The 18,847-nt window shown below is 36.5% G+C and overlaps 1 protein-coding gene across 1 annotated transcript in view; it reads right to left on the bottom strand.

Annotated features, from left to right (window-relative positions):
• Positions 1-18,357, bottom strand: part of dpp6b (dipeptidyl-peptidase 6b) — a 135,622-nt gene extending 117,265 nt beyond the window's left edge. Inside the window, exon 1 of the mRNA XM_067362273.1 lies at positions 17,830-18,357. Within this exon, the coding sequence (XP_067218374.1) occupies positions 17,830-18,021 (192 nt within the window). The 5' untranslated portion in view covers positions 18,022-18,357. The remainder of the gene's footprint in view (positions 1-17,829) is intronic.
• Between the last annotated feature and the right edge of the window lie 490 nt (positions 18,358-18,847).

Below are 18,847 nucleotides of genomic sequence, written 5' to 3'. Positions count from 1 at the left end.
CTGCTCACTGGAAGAAATCAAAATCATTGATGCAATCAAGTGTTTAAGCACTAAAACAGCTCCTTTACCCTTTTCCCATTTCTACATCTGCAGTTCTGCTTTAATAGAATTACATAGTCTTCTGCTTATACTGCTTTGTTTTATGACCATAGTTATGAGGCCAGAACTACAATTCTCTTTGCTACATCAATTCAATATAAATTCAAATTTCCAGAATTCAGTTCAGTTCAGACATGTAAAAGCCAAGTATGGTAACCCATGTTAATAATTTGTCCACACACTGCAAACCATGGACACACACCCAGAGCAGTAGGCAATCATTTTGATGTGGCGCCCAGAGAGCAATTGGGCGTTAGGTGCTTTACTCAAAGGCACGTCAGTCATTTCCTGCTGGTATTGAGAATCGAACCCACAAACTTTGGGTTACCAGTCTGAATTGCGCATAACCAGTTCTGAATGGCTCATAACCCTGATTCTACACCAGCTCATATTATTGATCTGATTATTCTGAGAGACAGGGGCACGGGAAGATGTTTTAGGATGGGGGTGCTGTGCGTGTGTGCATGCATGTGTGCGTGCGGCTGGGGGGGTAGGTGGGTGGATTGGAGTATCAACAACATTCAGAAGCATAAAAGCAATCAGGCAGTGCTACGTGCATGATTTGGCACAGCAGAATGTGTGCAACCATTATAATCAATAAAAAGATTAAAGTTCGCCGCAATCTCACAATACTTCAGTAACTGCACAATGATTCTTTAATAATAATGTCTACACTTTTTTAATCAGGATTTGCCTGCATCCAAAGCATTAAGCGCTGAACAAAACTCCGGCATTTTGAGCGGTGAGTGGATCCTAACATCTCATTGCGTTCCAGAAATCAACAGATTTGTCTGTGATTGGCTACATTGCACAACGCTGCAAAACACGTTATTGGAAACTCTGCCTATGCTTGAGCCTGTAAAGCGTTTTTATTAGATCTTAGTTGTTCTTTAAAAAAACATCATTTTTACAGCCTATTTAAAGTGTTTATTACAAACAAATTATTAAATGATAAAAATGAATAAATGTAACTGAACTAGAAATTGCGTTGCATTTACTGTCCTGTAAAAAACAGGGGGTGCTGCAGTTGAAATGTTTTGCAGATGCATGGCAAAATAACAACCTGAAAGCCTCAGCGATTAATGAGTAGTGTGAGTAGAACCAACGTCATCTCTGTCATAAGAGCCTGCCTTCCTCATATCTCTGTGCCTTCATTTCTACCACTGAGGACATGAAACATGAAATTGCAGGCTGTTTTAAAGAAGGATGTATGAAGAGTGCTTTCAGAGATCTCTAATACATGAGAGCTGTGACTCAGACATGACATTAAATAAATTATGGCTAAAATAAGCTGAAGGAAGAAGGAGAAGGAAATTAGCATGAAATTATTAAATACAGTGCTTGAACCCTTGTACCTTCATTGTTTGCATTAGCATGTTGCTAAGCTTATGACACAATACTCTAATGAACATAAAAATACACAGCATTTACAGACATGGCAAAATATAGATTTTATTTATATTAAATTAGTTTTAACAATACTTTTCATTATTGATTGCGTAATAGAGTAACTAGTCTTTATTTATAATCAACATTCTTCTCGTTTTGTCCGCCATCTTGGATGGATGAGCTTGCATGAGAATTGCTGCGTCTGAAAACTGTAAAATGCTGACTTCTGAGGACACATTTCAAGGTAGGAAGGCATCAAGGCACATCCGAATCCAATGTTAGCTTCACTTCCTGTTTCCTGAGATACCTTCATCTGATCAATTTTTGAAGGAAGCATAGATGTATCCTTAGCTGCCTTTGATATCCCACAATCCTGTGATGGCGTCCGAAAGTTGCATTTGCTGCTCAGTTTGTGTATAAATGTACGATTTTGACCAACATATTTCAATTTTGATATCATTTCTATTGAGAAATTACTACTGTAGTAATTAAATATTTGTTTAGTTCTCACCAAAGCTCACGCTATACAGGTGCTGGTCATATAATTAGAATTGAATTAGAATTTTTTTTCATGAAAAAGTTCATTTTTTTATTGTAAATTATTTTTAAAAATGAAACTTTCATATATTCTAGATTCCCTACATGTAAAGTAAAACATTTCAAAAGTTTTTTTTTTTTCTTTTTAATTTTGATGATTAGAGTGTACAGCTCATTAAAAATCCAAAATCCAGTATCTCAAAATATTACAATATTTCCTAAGATCAATCAAAAAATGGAATTTTCAAAACAGAAAAGTTCAAGTTCTTTAATGTATGTTCATTTGTGCACTCAATACTTGGTCGGCAGCACATATTACAGCAAATGTTTTGCGCCTAGCACAAATTACAGCATCAGTGAAGTGTGGCATGGAAGTGATCAGCCTGTGGCACTGCTGAGGCACTATTGAGCCTTCAGATCATTTGTATATTGTTGGATCAACTGTGTCTCATCTTTCTCTAAAAAATATCCCATAGATTCAGGGGTCAGGCATGTTGGCTGGCCAATAAAGCGCAGTAATATCATGGTCAGCAAACCACTTGGAAGTGTTTTTTGCACTGTGGGCAGGTGCTAAAGTCCTGCTGGAAAAGGGAATCAGCATCTCCATAAAGCTTGTCAGCAGATGGAAGCATAAAGTGCTCCAAAATCTCCTGGAAGATAACTGTATTGACTTTGCACTTGATAAAACACAATGGACCAACACCAGCAGACATCACGGCCCCCCAAATCATTACTAACGTCAGAAACTTCACACTAGACTTCAAGCAGCTTGGATTCTGTGCCTCTCCAGTCTTCCTTCAGACTCTGGGACCATGATTTCAACATGAAATGCAAAATTTACTTTTATCTGAAAAGAGGACTTTCGACCTCTGTTCACTGTCCAGTTCTTTTTCTCCTTAGACCAGGTAAGATGCTTCTGATGTTATTTCTGTTTCAGAAGTGGCTTGGTAGTCCTTTTCCTGAAGATGTCTGAGTGTGGTGACTCTTGATGCGCTGACTCCGGCTTCAATTGACTCACTGTGAAGCTCTCCCAAGTGTTTGAATCGGCTTTACTTGACAGTATTCTCAAGCTTGTGGTCATCCCTGTTGCTTGTGCACCTTTGCCTACCCAATTTCTTCCTTCTAGTCAACTTTGCATTTAATATGCTTTGATACATCACTCTGTAAATAAACCCATTCAGTAATGACCATCTGTGACTTACTCTCTTTGTGGAGGGTGTCATTGATTGTCTCCTGGACCATTGCCAAGTCAGCAGTCTTCCCCATTTGTGTGGTTTCAAAGAACAAGAGATACCCAGAATTTATACTGTAGGGATGGTCATTTAATGAAACTCAAATGTAAATATTCTAATATTTTGAGATACTGGATTTTGGACTTTCATTAGCTGTACGCTCTAATCAACAAATTAAAAAAATAAATAAATAAATAAATAAATAAAACTTTTGAAATGTTTTACTTTACATGTAGGGAATCAAATGAAAGTTTCATTTTTTAAAATAATTTACAATAAAAAAAAATAACTTTTTCACGATATTCTAATTATATGACCAGCACCCGTATTGCTGTAGATCATTAAACTGTTACGCTGCATCAGAAGTATGTCCGAAATCAGTTTCGTGAGGTACCTTCATGCACAAACGCTGCCGTACAAGTCATTCTCTTATAAGACAGCGAGGCAGCAGGAAAGCTACCTAGGTTTTCGGACGCAGCCATTGTCTTCTCACAAAAACGCATATGGTGATTGTCTTCTCACAAAAATAAAAACACACATTTAGCTTTAAGTAGGTATTTTATGCAGCGTAATTATGTTGCCTGCTATTTGCAATAAATAACAATGAAAAAATTAATTAAATGTAATAAAAAAACATAATGAAACATTTGATGAAATACAACTGTAAACAGTATTATACCATACTTAAGATATAGGGTCGTTTGAATATAAGGGTGTCTCGGCTCACCTCGCCTCGTATTTGTGTGTGTGTGCGCGCAAGTGTGTGACATTGTATCAGGCGATCAACCTATTCTGTAAACTGTTTAAAACATATAGTTACCTGACCAATACTGAGATTCTAGATGTTTTTATATAAAAAGGCTAAAAGGATGGATTTGTAGCATTTTGAAACAAAAAAAAAAAAACTTTGAATTTATAATCAACAAAACTGTTGTTTCATTTAACAATCAATGTTTAACATGTTCAGTCCGAGCCAATAAACCATTTTAACAGGATAAATTGAATATTAACAAAATGTATAGGTCTAGGTAAAAAAATGTCATTTTCATGAAAACTATTAAAATGGATTTATAGCGTTTTGGAAAAGAGCTCCTCATTTGTTTTGACTCGTTTTGTTTTGTTTAATTTTAGTATATTCAAAATTTTAATAAATTGTTAAAAACTTTTGCTTGTAAAATTGCAGGGATTTTTGCAGTATTATCTATCAAAAATTTAGTCTAAAGATTTTGTTTGTGTTATGTAAAACAGAATTCACCTCATTGTCACCATGTACACAGAATGACATGCCAATGAATTCAGTTTCAACAAGAGGTTTATGTTTTACTGTCTCAGCAGATAATAGAGCAATCAAACCTGTCTGTGTGGTCGGTTTGATTCCCTTTGGTCCCAGTGACCCCCTGCTATCATTTCAGAGACAACCTGTGTGGCACACCATATTATTTCTACATGACTTCATCTTCACAAACAGGAACAACACTCCCTCCCTGTGAGGACATACAATATAGCTTTGTTGTTACTATTCTTATTCTTTAAAGGAGGCAGCAAATATACAATGTGTCCATTCCACAATATATACTTCACTTTGTTGCATACTAATGGTATAATAAATGTAGGATGCTGTCTGTCTGTGTACTGTACATTTCAAACTGACTGTATATTCTGAATTATTAAACTACTGCTACTGCTTTGTTTAATCGACACTGGTTAAAATGTCTGCCATGTAATGTAAATGAGCAGTACACACTCTTCTATTATGGCTCAAATGGAATCAAACTATAGATTACATTCATTCCATTTATTCATATCAAAAAAGGGAGGTTCAGGTATCCTAGAGGATTGCACTGCCCCCTGCTGATTGCACTGTGCATGGTTTTCACTTTCAAAGAAAGATTCCTGGCACCTTGGAGTTGCATACAGGTGTCAGAAACTTTGAGTCTACTAGAAAAATCTTTTTTCTGTTTTGCTTTATTATTATTATTGAATAAAGTTTTAAAATGACAAATTATCAGTATAATACATAATAACACTCTAAAGAGCATCTTGAGGAATCAATGTCATTTTTTTTCCTTCTAAAAATTCAAATTATTTATTTATTTATTTTATTATTATCTCGAACAATTATATTCTCATTTCCACGTTCAAATGTGAAAAATCCTAAATTTACAATATGGGTTTCAGACCAACAGAATGAAAGCTCTAGTAATCTTTAAATTCTCTAGGAAAGACTAATTCTCAAACACTCATCAATTTCACTCCTGAAGCTTGTGGGAGATAAAGCGTTGCTTGGGGCTTTTCGACTCCTGAGTCATTCTAATTGGAAATTGGTCTTTTTTTCCTGTATGAGATGACCCAATGGACAAAAAGATTCCTGTTGCTCATTAATATGAGCCTTCAGGATATGCCGCTGACACACTCATTACTGACACAATCAATCATCTTCAATGTTGAGAGTGTGAGTGGCTATAAATAGTTTTACTCTGAACCCAGAATTTGTTTTATATTAGAGGGAAGTCGGGTATGGTTTCATTTTGAGGCTGACTTGGTCTCCTTATTACTCTGAAAAAACATTTATATGGTCACTAACAGCTTTAAGTATATGTACTGTATCAACACATGTATTCACATCATTATGCCTTTTTCAAAATAAAACAGTTTGCAACCCATTTTACTTTAATGTGATGAATTTACAAATGAAACATTTACATTACAAATGTTAACTTTTACTTGATTTTATTAATTAGGAATTGTTTGAATTGTGGAAGAGGGGGATCAAGAGTTTTAAATTTTAATAAATGCAATGATGCATTTTGCACAACAAGAGGCTAAACAGTAACTAAACAGAAATAGGTTTCGTGTTGACTTTAATACATTTTACTGTGCATTTAATTATGGAGATGGTTGACTTTTTGTCAACTGTCATATGCATACACTGCAAAAAAATCGAAGTTTTAAATAAAACAAAGATTACTGGAGTATGTTTGAACACTTTCAGTTTTTCTATTGTGAAAAACTGAAAAATTGTGAAATTTACTAGCAATTTATGAATGAAAACTGTTTCCACACCAATATCCAATTATAAAATACTGTGTTTTCTGTACAATATATTTCAGCCCTTACAACTCTAATGTTCAGAGATTAATGCAGCCTGCCAAACTATAGGCTGAAGCAGCTGCAAAAATAGAACAACATGTGCTGCTGATTTCTGGGGCTGAGGCACCCCTGGTGGCCAGTAGTATGAGGACACTTGATGGCAGTGCTGTTTGCCTGCAGAAATCAATAGACACACTATATGTCAACCAGTGATAATGAGCCCCTCTCAGGTTTCCACGTGGAACCAGACAAGCCCTAATTACACCCTTACAAAGTAGTATGGACTAGAACATATTCCATCAAGTGTTTTAAAAACTTAATCAGTGGCCACAGTAAAGTAGAAGACAATTTTAAAAAGGTGCTATGCATGACAAACAACACCAATCAGAAGTTTGAAGAACCTGCACATTGCTTATTACCATATTCTGCTTTTTAAACCAGTCATTATAAATTATTTTATTCTACTGACAAAAAATATACAGTGAAAACTTAATAGAAAGTAATTATGTTTTCAGATAATATTTTATACATTAATATTTGATTCCAGTGGCGCTGGAGTTAGTGAAAATAGTGAACATAGTGGGTGATTTTAATGATAGTGCTGGATAATTGTTGGCTACTTTTTTCACTATCAGATCTGACTTTAAAAAATAATAATTTATTTCATTTAATTTTTTACAAAGAAATTCTTTAATTTGTAATAAAGTATTTTAAGTAAAAAAAAAAATAAGCATAAGACTTTGAATTAAAGGTTTTGACTGATAGCACTGCAATGAAGGTCATGAATATTTTCATTTATATGGTGGTTTTATCCTCTTCAGTCAGTTTTGCATCTGCTCAGTTCTGGATATAATGTGTTATTCATATTACAGTAATGTTTCATTGGCAGACTGTAGCCTTGGTCTTATTTGGATAGAGCTGCAGAAACAAAGGGATCTGTTTACAGAATGTAAACATCAGCTGAACTTCTATAAATTCCACAAGAAACACATCATAAAGTCACTGAGCCTTTCTCATATGGCTAAGAAAACATAAGGTCTTTTTTCTTCTTCTTCTTTGAAAAAGAACTACATACAATGGAAACTGATGAAGAAATTCTGAGGGGAAAAAAAAGATCAGCTTATATCAGGCCAAAGTTATACAGCGAAGAGTTGTACATCACTGCTGGCCCAGTAAAACTCCAGGAAAAGAGCTTACAGTGAAAGTAGGGAGGAAAGTGGAACAAAGTAAGTAAACAGACTTCTATTCTTAGCACAGAGAGGATGAAGAAGTGCTCAGGAGAAAGTTCTCCAGCTATTGAGAGCAACTATAGAGAATGAAAGAAATGAAGAGTTGGACATGGAAGATTTATCACTTTGCACCATCAATGTGAAACTCTTAGAAAAGACTCCCAAAGCAATGTGACATTTGAACAAGAGCTAGAAATGTCAGAGAAAACTGGAAGGCAAGACACATAAAATAGTTTTAATAATTTATTTATTAAAGTCAACATGAACTCACAACTGACCCATTTGCTTTCTTAACCCTGTAAAGCCTGACATATGAAATAAAATTCTAAAAAAAATCCTTTGAAAAAAAAAATGGAACAGTTTTTGAACCTTTAAAAAAAGTTTTTGTTGAGTATTATATTTGATACATCAGGCTTTTATGGCTCATATAGTATGATATAGGAGAATCCAGACCTCATATTCGAGGAGGAAAACAACACCTCAGTTTTATTAACAGGCCCAAACTGAGCAAATAATTGGTGCAGTTGCTGATATTTATATGTCCCAGAAAAAGTAAGAAGAAATTCTGATAGCTTGTAATGCAAATATTAGATGTTTTACTCAGAAATGTCACAATCTGAAAGTAAAATGCATTGCCAATGCCATTTTATGTTGTCTTAAAATAAATAATAATAATAAAATTAAGTAAATGTGACAAAAAAGTCCACCTCTTTCTGTGAAGGCGAAGACTGTTCAAGGTTTCTGCATCATTTAATTTTGAATTTAATTTTTGAGTGCTATTTATATGCTCTCATTATTCATGTAGTCACCCCTGATGGACATACAGAGAATTTAGCACCCATTATCTTAGGCTAAATGCTTTCAAATGTAAATTTATTTCCACAGTGTGCTTTTCAAAAATTACAGCTCACGTCCTTCAGAGCTCTGTGATTGGTTGGCTGAACGGGGAGACATTTTATTCCATTATTATTGACGGCCTGCCAACACGTCCCATGGGCGTGGCAGGAAATGACAGATATGCTGTCGAAGCAGCCATGGGCGGGATCGAGAGCTGACTGATGGCCTGCTGGGAGGCTCTGAGGTGGGTGGGACGGGGGAAGTTTGGCAGGGAAAACAGATCAATGCCCAGTGACAGCAAGCCCTCAAAGACCTGAAGAGTCATGATGTGTGAATGTAGAGAGTGCTTGTCGCCTTCAAACACGCACACGCACATGCGCACGCGCACACACACATACATACATCTGTGAAAAACATCCTGAATTATTTATGTATGCAATTAACTGATTTACAGAAATGGCATTTTCCCACCCTCTGGTGCTAAATGATCACATGCCATCAGGTCGTTTTATTATTGATCATAAATTCTCATGTCAGACACATTAGCAGCTTAATATTGTCAAACCATGTGATGTCATAGTTGGCACTTCAGCTGATTTTGTGAAGCTCTATGTCATCTGCAGATGGTAATCCATATAAAGGTTTCTCTTTTTTTTTTTTTTGAAAGGAAGCGACATGCAGGTTTCAGCCTCACCCTTTTCAACCTTAGAAACCATGGCAACGGTGAGGCGGAGGACACAAGGAGGGAAGAGGGAGCAGCTTTTGTAGCAGAGCTGGGAAGCCATTATGGCACAGAGCAGCTGACCTTTGAGCCACTTCAGACTGATATGATAGGCAGATGGGGAAAATAACAGACATCCAAATACAGCCAGATCTACTGCATTTATTTGATTGTGGAGGAAGTTCAAATAAAGTATACAGGAAGTGTCTGTATGCAGAGCTGGCCGCTTAGCTGGAAAACAATATATATTTGATTAACTGTTATATTCAAACGAGTCCTCCAAATACATTTCACACAAAAACTTTTCTTGCTCTTGCATTTAGGTAACCTAACACATGACCAGAAGCTCATCCACCTCAAAAGGACGATTTAGAAAAGTTTGTAGCTTTTAAACTGGATTACGGAAGTACAAAAATATGAGCGTTACAGTTCTGCTGTGATTGTAAGTGGATTTACTATAAACACATTTGCTTTTCACTTTTGCAAACCAATGGGTGAAAATGATTTTTCATAGATATGCCACAAAAACTTTCATTAGAAATTAGGTTGAATAGCCTCTAATATTCTATTACATTCTATTCTGTATATTCTATTTACACAACAGTCCTTGAATTTGATGGTCATGCAGATGATTTACTCATCTTACTATGAATGCGAGAAACTGCAAAGCCCAATATGGCGGAACAAGTCCTGCCTTCTAAATAAAAGACCCAATCACCAATTGGTAAAGTCACCACACCACTGCAGCTGCCATTAGGAGTGCCCCAAAATAGCTGCCTGGATGATTACTGAATCATTCACTCAACCAATTCATTCAAACAGACTGACTCATTCAGAAATGAACCACCACTGGATTCTTCTTTGATTTCCTCTGGAACTATTTCTGTTAGGTTTGTAACCAATTTTAACAAAATACTGAAACCAAATGATTTTCATTATGTTTGTTTCCATTAATGGATTTTGGACACCTGCATTCTTCTATCCTTCTTTAAGCACATGGTCTAAAGCGGCCTATAGGTGCATATTACTAACGCGCTCTTTAAATAACAAAAAAAAATGTTGTGCCATTGACTTTAAACCAGGTTTCAGTTGGTCAATGGTGCAGTCTATTTAAGTTGCCTCAAAATAGCAACACGCCAACAATGTGCCTGTTTTCCTTGTTTTTTAGACCAGCACACCCATGGGCACACAAATGGTGACGTGAAAACGATAACTGCGTCGGGCTGAAACTAGCAAAAAACACTTGCATCGTGCCTGCCACCACATTGCGACGGGTGTATGATAGGGCCCCTTGTGTTTAAAGGTTTTGTTTTTTTCTTCCTTGTGCTTAAAGGTGCTTTATGTAAGAATTACTGCTAGTGGTTGAAATGGGTACTGCAGTCCAAATTCAAAATATTGTTTGCCCCACCCCCTCCTCCTCAGACGCCGGTTGCCAGTTTGAAGACACGCAACAGGAGTGAGCTCAATTGACATTGGAAGGTGAGGAGACTTACACACTGTAAGATAATTAGTTGATTTATAGAATCTGCGATCTCTAATCCAGTTTGTTCGCTGGCTTCCATGGCTGCAATTCGCTGCATGTGTTTTCCGCCGACTGGTAACCCGGGGTGGCATATACTATTGGGTAAACTGGCAAAGTGCGATCTTACACAGACCAAAACAAAAACAGAAATTCCGACATGGAACTCAAATTTCAAAGTAAAATAACTGGCTGTAAGCAATGGTTTTCAGAGAAACGAGTATGTGAACTTAGCATGTTTAATAAATATCTGCAAACATATTATAGCATTTTTATGCTTTAGTACAGTCAAAAACTTACATACAGCAACTTTAATTTCCATCCATATTAAATTTACAAAGAAACGTAACACTTCAAGTATTACACATGTATCTAAGAATAGTTTATGGTAGAACAGGAAGAAGTTCTCATGGGTCACCAGCAGGTCATCCTACTTGGAATCTGCGAGCACAAAAAAAAAAAAAACTGCCACCAATTTTCACAGATTAAGAATATTCAGAATAAGACTTTAGTAACCTCAGCTACAGTATGTTTAACACATTGTAATCGGCTCAGATGAGACTCCCATCCCAGTTGTTTGTCTTGTTGACAGAGCTCAAAAGGCCTGATTATCCGGCAACAGTCAGATAAAATAACATCTGTCTGCGTAAGAAAAGCAAAAACACTTGAACCAAAAAGTGTGAACTAAAATGTTGCAGGTGGAACATATTATTATGCAATTATCTGGACAGCAAAGCTGTACACAATGTAACAGTACTAGATGGTTGCATGTGTTTAGTCAGTGGGGAGTGTTTGCGCATTCAAACTGAAGGGTACTGCTCACCATGACAGCTGGGGCTTAATATGACAGGCCTGGATCGCTGCTGCCCGCCATCTGTTTGGATGATGCATTTCACGCCGTCGCATTTCAAACAGGCGGAGCCAGTCTTTCAAATCAACTTCCTCTCCACACTTACTCAAAGTCAATTTCCAACACATGATGAGATTATTATTCAGGCTTAAAGTTTGGTGGGGTTTTTGCTAACATATTCAGCTGCAGCCTATTTTTACCTTCAATTCATCTCAAAGCAGCCAGACTGTTCATCTCATGAAATCAGTCTAGGCATTTGTGTTGGCTGATCTTTGCAAATGACAGACACTTGAAGAATTCACAGTGATCCACGTGAGGTGTGGCGCATTAAGCTGCAAAACAATCACTTTTTATGAGGAAAATCAAATGATTTGTTTTGGCATACCATTGTCTCTCACTTTAAGTATAAAGTGAGACATTTCTAAATCAAGTCTACGTGAATGAGTACATGGAGGGCTAAGAATAACATTTCTCTTCTCAAGCACTTATATGAACAAGTCCTCTGGGAGACAGTTGCAATTGTATCAGTGATATATCTCTAACACTTAAAAGGGGCTAAAGAGGATCTTTACGTCGACTGAGAAACCAAAGACTGTTACTGAGTTTTTGAAATGAGCGCATGCGTAAGAACAACCCCCCTCCTTCACAGCCTCAAGCTTCAAGGGAACGCCTCCCAAAACTTGTGCACGAGTATCGGAACACGAGTGTTTACCACCGGCATTCGCTGTATCGTGTTAGTGGATTCATTGTGTCGGACTCACCGCAGGTAACTCATAATCTACAGTTGTTACTCCTGTCTCCTGACAAAAACATTGCATGCAGCACCTGTGGAGTGTGGAAAGTTACTGGAGCGCGCACCTCTCACAAGGAACGTCATGGCAATGATTGACAAGCCAGAGCGATGATCGCCTAAATTGGCTGATGTTTTTAAGGCCCTAGCTCGTGCACAGATGATGTATATTAATATTATTCCTTTCAGTGCACCTAATAAATAGTCTTTTATCAGTTAGTAAAGACAGTTTCAAGTAATATTGCAAAAATGTATAAAACAAAACATCCTCTTTAGCACCTTTAAATGATACAAAACATGTTTCAACGTTAACAGTCTGCTCCACCGTTATCACAGTAGGAAACATAATACTCTCAAATGTGATAATAGTGAAAAAGTGACAGAGAAACCTAAAGTCTTCTCTAACTTTCATGACAATTTGTGATTTCTGTGTTGTGTGTCTCTACAGATAATGGGGATTTTTCAATGCTATCTCATGACCAATTTGTACGTATTTTACGAGGTGGTACAACCTCACTACGATTTGTCTAAACCCAAGTGACGGGTAGGGGCGGGGTTAGGGGTAGGTCATTCGTACGAATTCACACAAATTCGGCAACTCGTAAAATACATACGATTTAGCAAAAAGCTTACAAATTCGTACAACCTCACTCGTAAAATACATATATACCAATTGCTGTGAGATCAAGTTAGGATTTTTACATTGATTAAAAAACGTATGTATGTGAAAATCAGAAGGTCAGATTTGGCTTCTAGATTCCAGGTAATGTATTTTCCTTTACTGTTTGACATTTTATTTTTTTGTGTGATAATACAATGGTAATGAGCATTTAATATGGTAGGCACTAAAGATGAACATTCTAATAGCTGTATACAAAGCATACAATGGAAACTGCAATTGCCTTTTCTTCCCTATTGTGATGTATCTCTGAGTGAAACATCTTCCAAACTAGAAAAATATGTAGGGCAGTACTTGATTTTGTGACAAAAAAAAATAAAAAATAATATAATAATAATAATAAACACTGCAATAGTCTATAAAAACAAGAATGGTCAATTCTGATTGTGACTTCAAAGTGTAAAAATATACCATCAACTTCACTTTCCTGCTGCACCTTAAAACATGTGACGTTTAAGTTTGTATTCTTTGAATCCTAACGTACATCTTTTTATATGAATTCAGAGGTCAGACTTTGCACATAGTGAAATGCATAAGCTTCCAGTGTTCCACATTCATATAGGTAAAAATAAAAGTCAATGGAGCGAAACGTCTAGTGTAATTTATGACTGGTTTATGAAACACTATAGTGCAGTAGCGTTTTTCTTCACAATACCATATTTGACATTCGAAAATACTCACACCTCCTATAAAAGACTTTGTCTCAGGATGTGTAGTGAAATGACACATTTTGAAACAGTTGGATAACCTGAGTATGCTCCAGAGAGATGTGATGTAACCATCAGATTAGATGTAGATTAATTTCTTGGAATGGATCTAAGCACGGAGATAAGCGCATCCTGTATTCAGTAAAGCTTAGAAAAGCATTTTGGGAGATCATTTTTATTGTACAAAATTTTTCATATATTTTTTATTATCAGTATGACTGCTTGACAAAATGTTTACGCTATATAAAGCATCAAGAACAGGCCATGTAATTCTGTGTGATACTAATTTTCATGCCATTAGTGTTATAATGCTATGTGTGCATTATTCATAATAGAGAAGTAAGCCTACAATTGAGTGACATTTCAACACAAGCACTATCATTTTCACTGGTGTGTGAAAAGGTAATTAAAAACATTGTGTTGATTGACCTACTCAAATGTCCTTAGTCATGTGATTTAGTTAATACACTAGTGAAACATACAAAAAAACAGCCGCTCTCATTGGGTCCTGAGGCTCACATGACGAGACTTCAACCACAACATGCAAGTCACGATTTGTAATTCTCAACCTCCTGTCTTCAGGCAGTCTGCTTGATCTTATCCAGTCTGTCACACATTGTGGACCGTGACACAAGGCAAAGCCAGGTTCTCTGACTGCCCCCCGCTTGATTGGGTATACAGAGAAAGTCAATATGCTTCTCTTCATGAAAGGAAACATATCCACAGGCCTCTATCCTTTTGAATGTCACTCTATTCTGGGCCAGCCACCTATGGATGATTAATTAAGGTCACTGTACTGGCTCACAGCCCTGCCAAACAGAGCAAGGGATTACAAGATGAAAAACTTGGTGTGATATTTTATACACTGACAGTCTGTAGATCAGGAAGTCAATGGATAGTCTAACCATCTAATAACTTAACCATCACTGCATATTGACTGACTATTGAGAAGAAGAATACAATCATTATAATTATGTATAAATATTTCAGAGCCGGTGTTTACGCTTTACTGGGAGCCTATGATTGATTTACTTATAGTTGTCTGTGCAAGCTGGGATAGGAAAAATAATTAAAGAATAATAATTAAAAAAATACAGTTCCCACTGTGAATTTTCAAAGTTTGATTATTGGAGTATGTTTTACAAGAAAATTATTAAATTTTAAATAAATGTATTGATTTTTTTTGTAAGTATTTGTGAAACTTACTAGCAATTTCTGAGATAAATTTGTTTTAAAGTAAATCTTACACTTTTTTTCAGAGCACCTTTAATTTGCACTAAGTACCATATAACAAACAACTGTTGCAAAATTAATGGTATTGATGAGCTGAAGCCAGTGAAAATGGCTTGAGGTGAAGTTATGTTGTGAAGGGCACAAGTGCACATTGTTTCTTGTCTTTATGATGAATAAGATTGTAAGAGCAGTAAAATCTGATGCTAGAGATGTGATTTTACTCCACAAGGTTTTACAAACATTGGTGTGTGCAAACGTAATACAGTCACCTGTGTATTGTCTGACAACAACAAAGATCTGTGAATTGTTCCTATGCGTTCCAGGCCAGACTGACATATTATATTTTCAAATTTTAATCTTCAATTGATATTGGACCAAACTTTTGTTTCACGCAACTTTATCCACAACAATTTTTACTTGCAAAACACAACAGGTAACACAATCAAGTGGGATTGATTGAGACGAAACCCTGTCTGCTGATTGTCACTGCCTTGTTCATTAATTATTCAGCACAATGCACTTGCCCTGACAGACTGTCACCGGGCGAAGCGTGACTTCAGAGTATTCACAGTTCTGTTGGCCCAAATGTAGGATACAAAGCTTGTTAAACGAGCCAGTTGCTGTCTAAGGCGAAAGCACTTAGAACAATTTAATGTAACATACCAAAACAAACTAATACCAAAACAAAACTAATTTAGTCTTAGTTTGTAAAATAATACCTGTGGTTCTGAGTAGTCTAAAACAAAAACATTATAAAATAACCAGTGGTCTAGATTATTTTACAGTAAGTACCTTTAAGAATCCTTCTTTAGTCAGCTCTAGCAGGCCTTGACCCTGCAAAGCATGAACAATTTGTCTAGACAGTTTCAATGACGAAAAGTGAATACATCCGCCATTAGCCAAGTATGCTATTCCCCACAGACACAAAGAAATCAAGCACTTAGTATCATGTCTGTAGACTGAAATAAAACAGCTAGAGATAAGCATAGTCTACTACTAAAACATACTGATATAAGCACAAGGATTAAATTCATATTAGCTAAAAAGGCAAAATTTGAAGAAGTTTTCTCAAGGTTACTCCATTTGACCAGAACAAAACAATATATTATATATATTAGGGCTGTCAACGTTAACGCGTTAACGCATGCGATTAATTCAAAATCTTTAATGCGTTAAAATAATTTAATGCATATTTCACTCAAAAAATTACTGAAGCATGTAAAATTGCGTCATTATGTAATTTACGTCACGTGGTTAGATGATCTTAAAGTCCATGCTGATTATATCAGAGATGGCAGAGAGAATTATTCATTCCAGTGTCTGTTTCGCTTTAAAACACAAACTCTCTGTCATAATGTGTCATTGTATCTGATGAGCGCATTCCTGTCTGAATGGAACGTCGAAACATCCCAACGCTGTGAGGCCAGATGATATGATATGAAACTATGTTTCTCGGCTGGATAAAGCAAATCAGCATCTTGCTTTGAAAGTTTTGATGGATGAGGATTGCAATCAAAGTAAAGACGATTGTGGTAAGGTACAGGAGTCGTACATTAAAAGATTAGTCCACTTTTAAATAAACTTTTCCTGATAATTTACTCACCCCCATGTCATCGAAGATGTTCATGTCTTTCTTTCGTCAGACAAAAAGAAACTAAGGTTTTTGATGAAAACATTCCAGGATTATTCTCCTTATAGTGGACTTCAATGGCCTCCAGACGGTTGAAGGTCAAAATTAGTTTCAGTGCAGCTTCAAAGGGCTTTAAACAATACCAGACGAGGAATAAGGGTCTTATCTAGCAAAATGATCTGTCACAACCGTTTATGCTTTATAAACACAAAATATCGCCTTGAACGTACTTCCCGTTTCTGCATTCTTCAAAACGCTTACGCTGTATATCCTACGCCTTCCCTATTCTACTTACGGAAAAAACTAAACTGGTACCGCTTTCATTCCATAAGTAGAATAGGGAAGGCGTAGGATATAGAGCGTAAGCGTTTTGAAGCTGCACTGAAACTGTAATTTTGACCTTCAACCGTTTGGAGAGGCCAATGAAGTCCACTATAAGGAGAATAATCCTGGAATGTTCGTACAGGTCAAGGCGGTTGGTTTAGGTTGACTTTTGGCAGAAGTTTTATATATATATATATATATATATATATATATATATATATATATATATATATATAATTATCATATTATTATATTATTTAAAAACAAAATTGCTTTAGTGCACTATGTAAAAGTAATAAAAAAAATTAACCCAAACTTTATATGCCAACTTTTTGTTCAACCTTTTGTTGCTATTATATAAAATATGCAAATATATCTGTTCAAGTTCCAGTTCAAGTACATATATATATATATATATATATATATATATATATATATATATATATATATATATATATATATATATATAATAACACAGGTTGCTTGAGGCGACGATTTGTGACGCATCATCGGCTCTGACGTCATTCTTGTCTTCGAAGGTCAAATCAGTGAATAGTGAAAACAACATGTGGCAGACGAACCCTCTCGTAAAAACTCTTTGGATTACGTGTTAGCTACAAGCACCCTGCTGGTCATTATTTGTTATGCCTTCTTTAAGAGAACTAAACACCCTCAGGAACCGTACTGTTGTGTTACAGTTTAAAACCTTCTTGGGCCATTTCTGGTTAAAAACAGACGCTCAGTGAACTACACGACAAACTCAGACTTTCACATTTCACGTGAATCAACAACAAGAATAATCTCTTTGCCTAAAACATGCAAAACAACTTTTACTTCTGCTTCATTTCTTGTGAAAAATGGGGGGAAATATATTCGTGCCCTATAGAAACATCAAAGTTCAAAATATCGTCAACAATACAAAATACATAAATCGCGTAAAGGTAAAAAAAGCGCGATTCTTACGTCTTCATCCTCGCAGGCGTTTCTCTTGCGGTACTGGACCGCAGGTCGGGTTGAGGGGTGATGAGGACTCTTCCCAGCCTTATTCTCATCCTCAGGAACCTGTCCACCCAGGAGATGACTGGCTTCAGGTGGATGGGGAAAAGAATTGTTGGTATTAATCTTCCCCGAGAATCTCTGGTAAAGCGAAGCCATGAGTCCTGTAAAATCACTAAAGCATCTCAAAGCGCGAGATCTCTCATCAGCTGCTCTCCTAGATGTGTTTAATTTAATGTCCCCCTCCCGCAGAAGGTAAACGCTTTTCTTCTCGAATAGCCCAGAACCTGATGTCCTTCGAAGAAAGGCAGTAAGACGAATCCTTTAATTGGAATTAATCTCTAATGCGCTCCGCTGGAGTAATTTCTCTGTTTTATGGGTTTGACTGGAGCCCGGGCGGTACTAGAGAAAGTCTGCTCTGCATTCAAAGCACGTTGTTTCCTCTATAGCCCGTCTGCAGAAAAGCGACAACAGCCTATATAAAACTGCACTCAGTCAACGGATTTAACAAACAGAGCTTACAACATCTCACTGCATTTCAGAGGATGAGGCGAGCGATGGAAGGACAGCAAGTGAGAGCTTTACGCAGAGCAGTGTGTGTGTGTGTGTGTGTGTGTGTGGATGAGACGCGTTCTGCATGAGAAGTGACTACTGACAGGATATTTATCTGAAGAACATACACACCACACACAGCTCTTAAATCTCACATTCACTTAGATATAGAGCAATTACACTGACCGAAACTGTAGACTTTGTATCAATCATTCAAGTGATGGACGTTTACAAATGTTCGATATTCGGCAATAACCTTTCTCTTACTTCTAAACAATGCTTGAAAGGTCATATACGCAGTACTGGAGTGCCACACCGTGGTAAAATGAAATACAACAGCTCAGGCTGCTTTAAACGACAAGCAGTTAACCGTTAATATGACGCTATTTCCCCGCGAAATGTGCTGGATATAGTAGTAAAGCAATTAACTTTT

Source organism: Chanodichthys erythropterus, chromosome 16 (assembly GCF_024489055.1).
Source record: "Chanodichthys erythropterus isolate Z2021 chromosome 16, ASM2448905v1, whole genome shotgun sequence".
Classification (NCBI taxonomy): Eukaryota; Metazoa; Chordata; class Actinopteri; order Cypriniformes; family Xenocyprididae; genus Chanodichthys; species Chanodichthys erythropterus.
The sequence above is the reverse complement of the archived record's forward strand: the minus strand, read 5'-3'. Positions and strand labels throughout refer to the sequence as shown.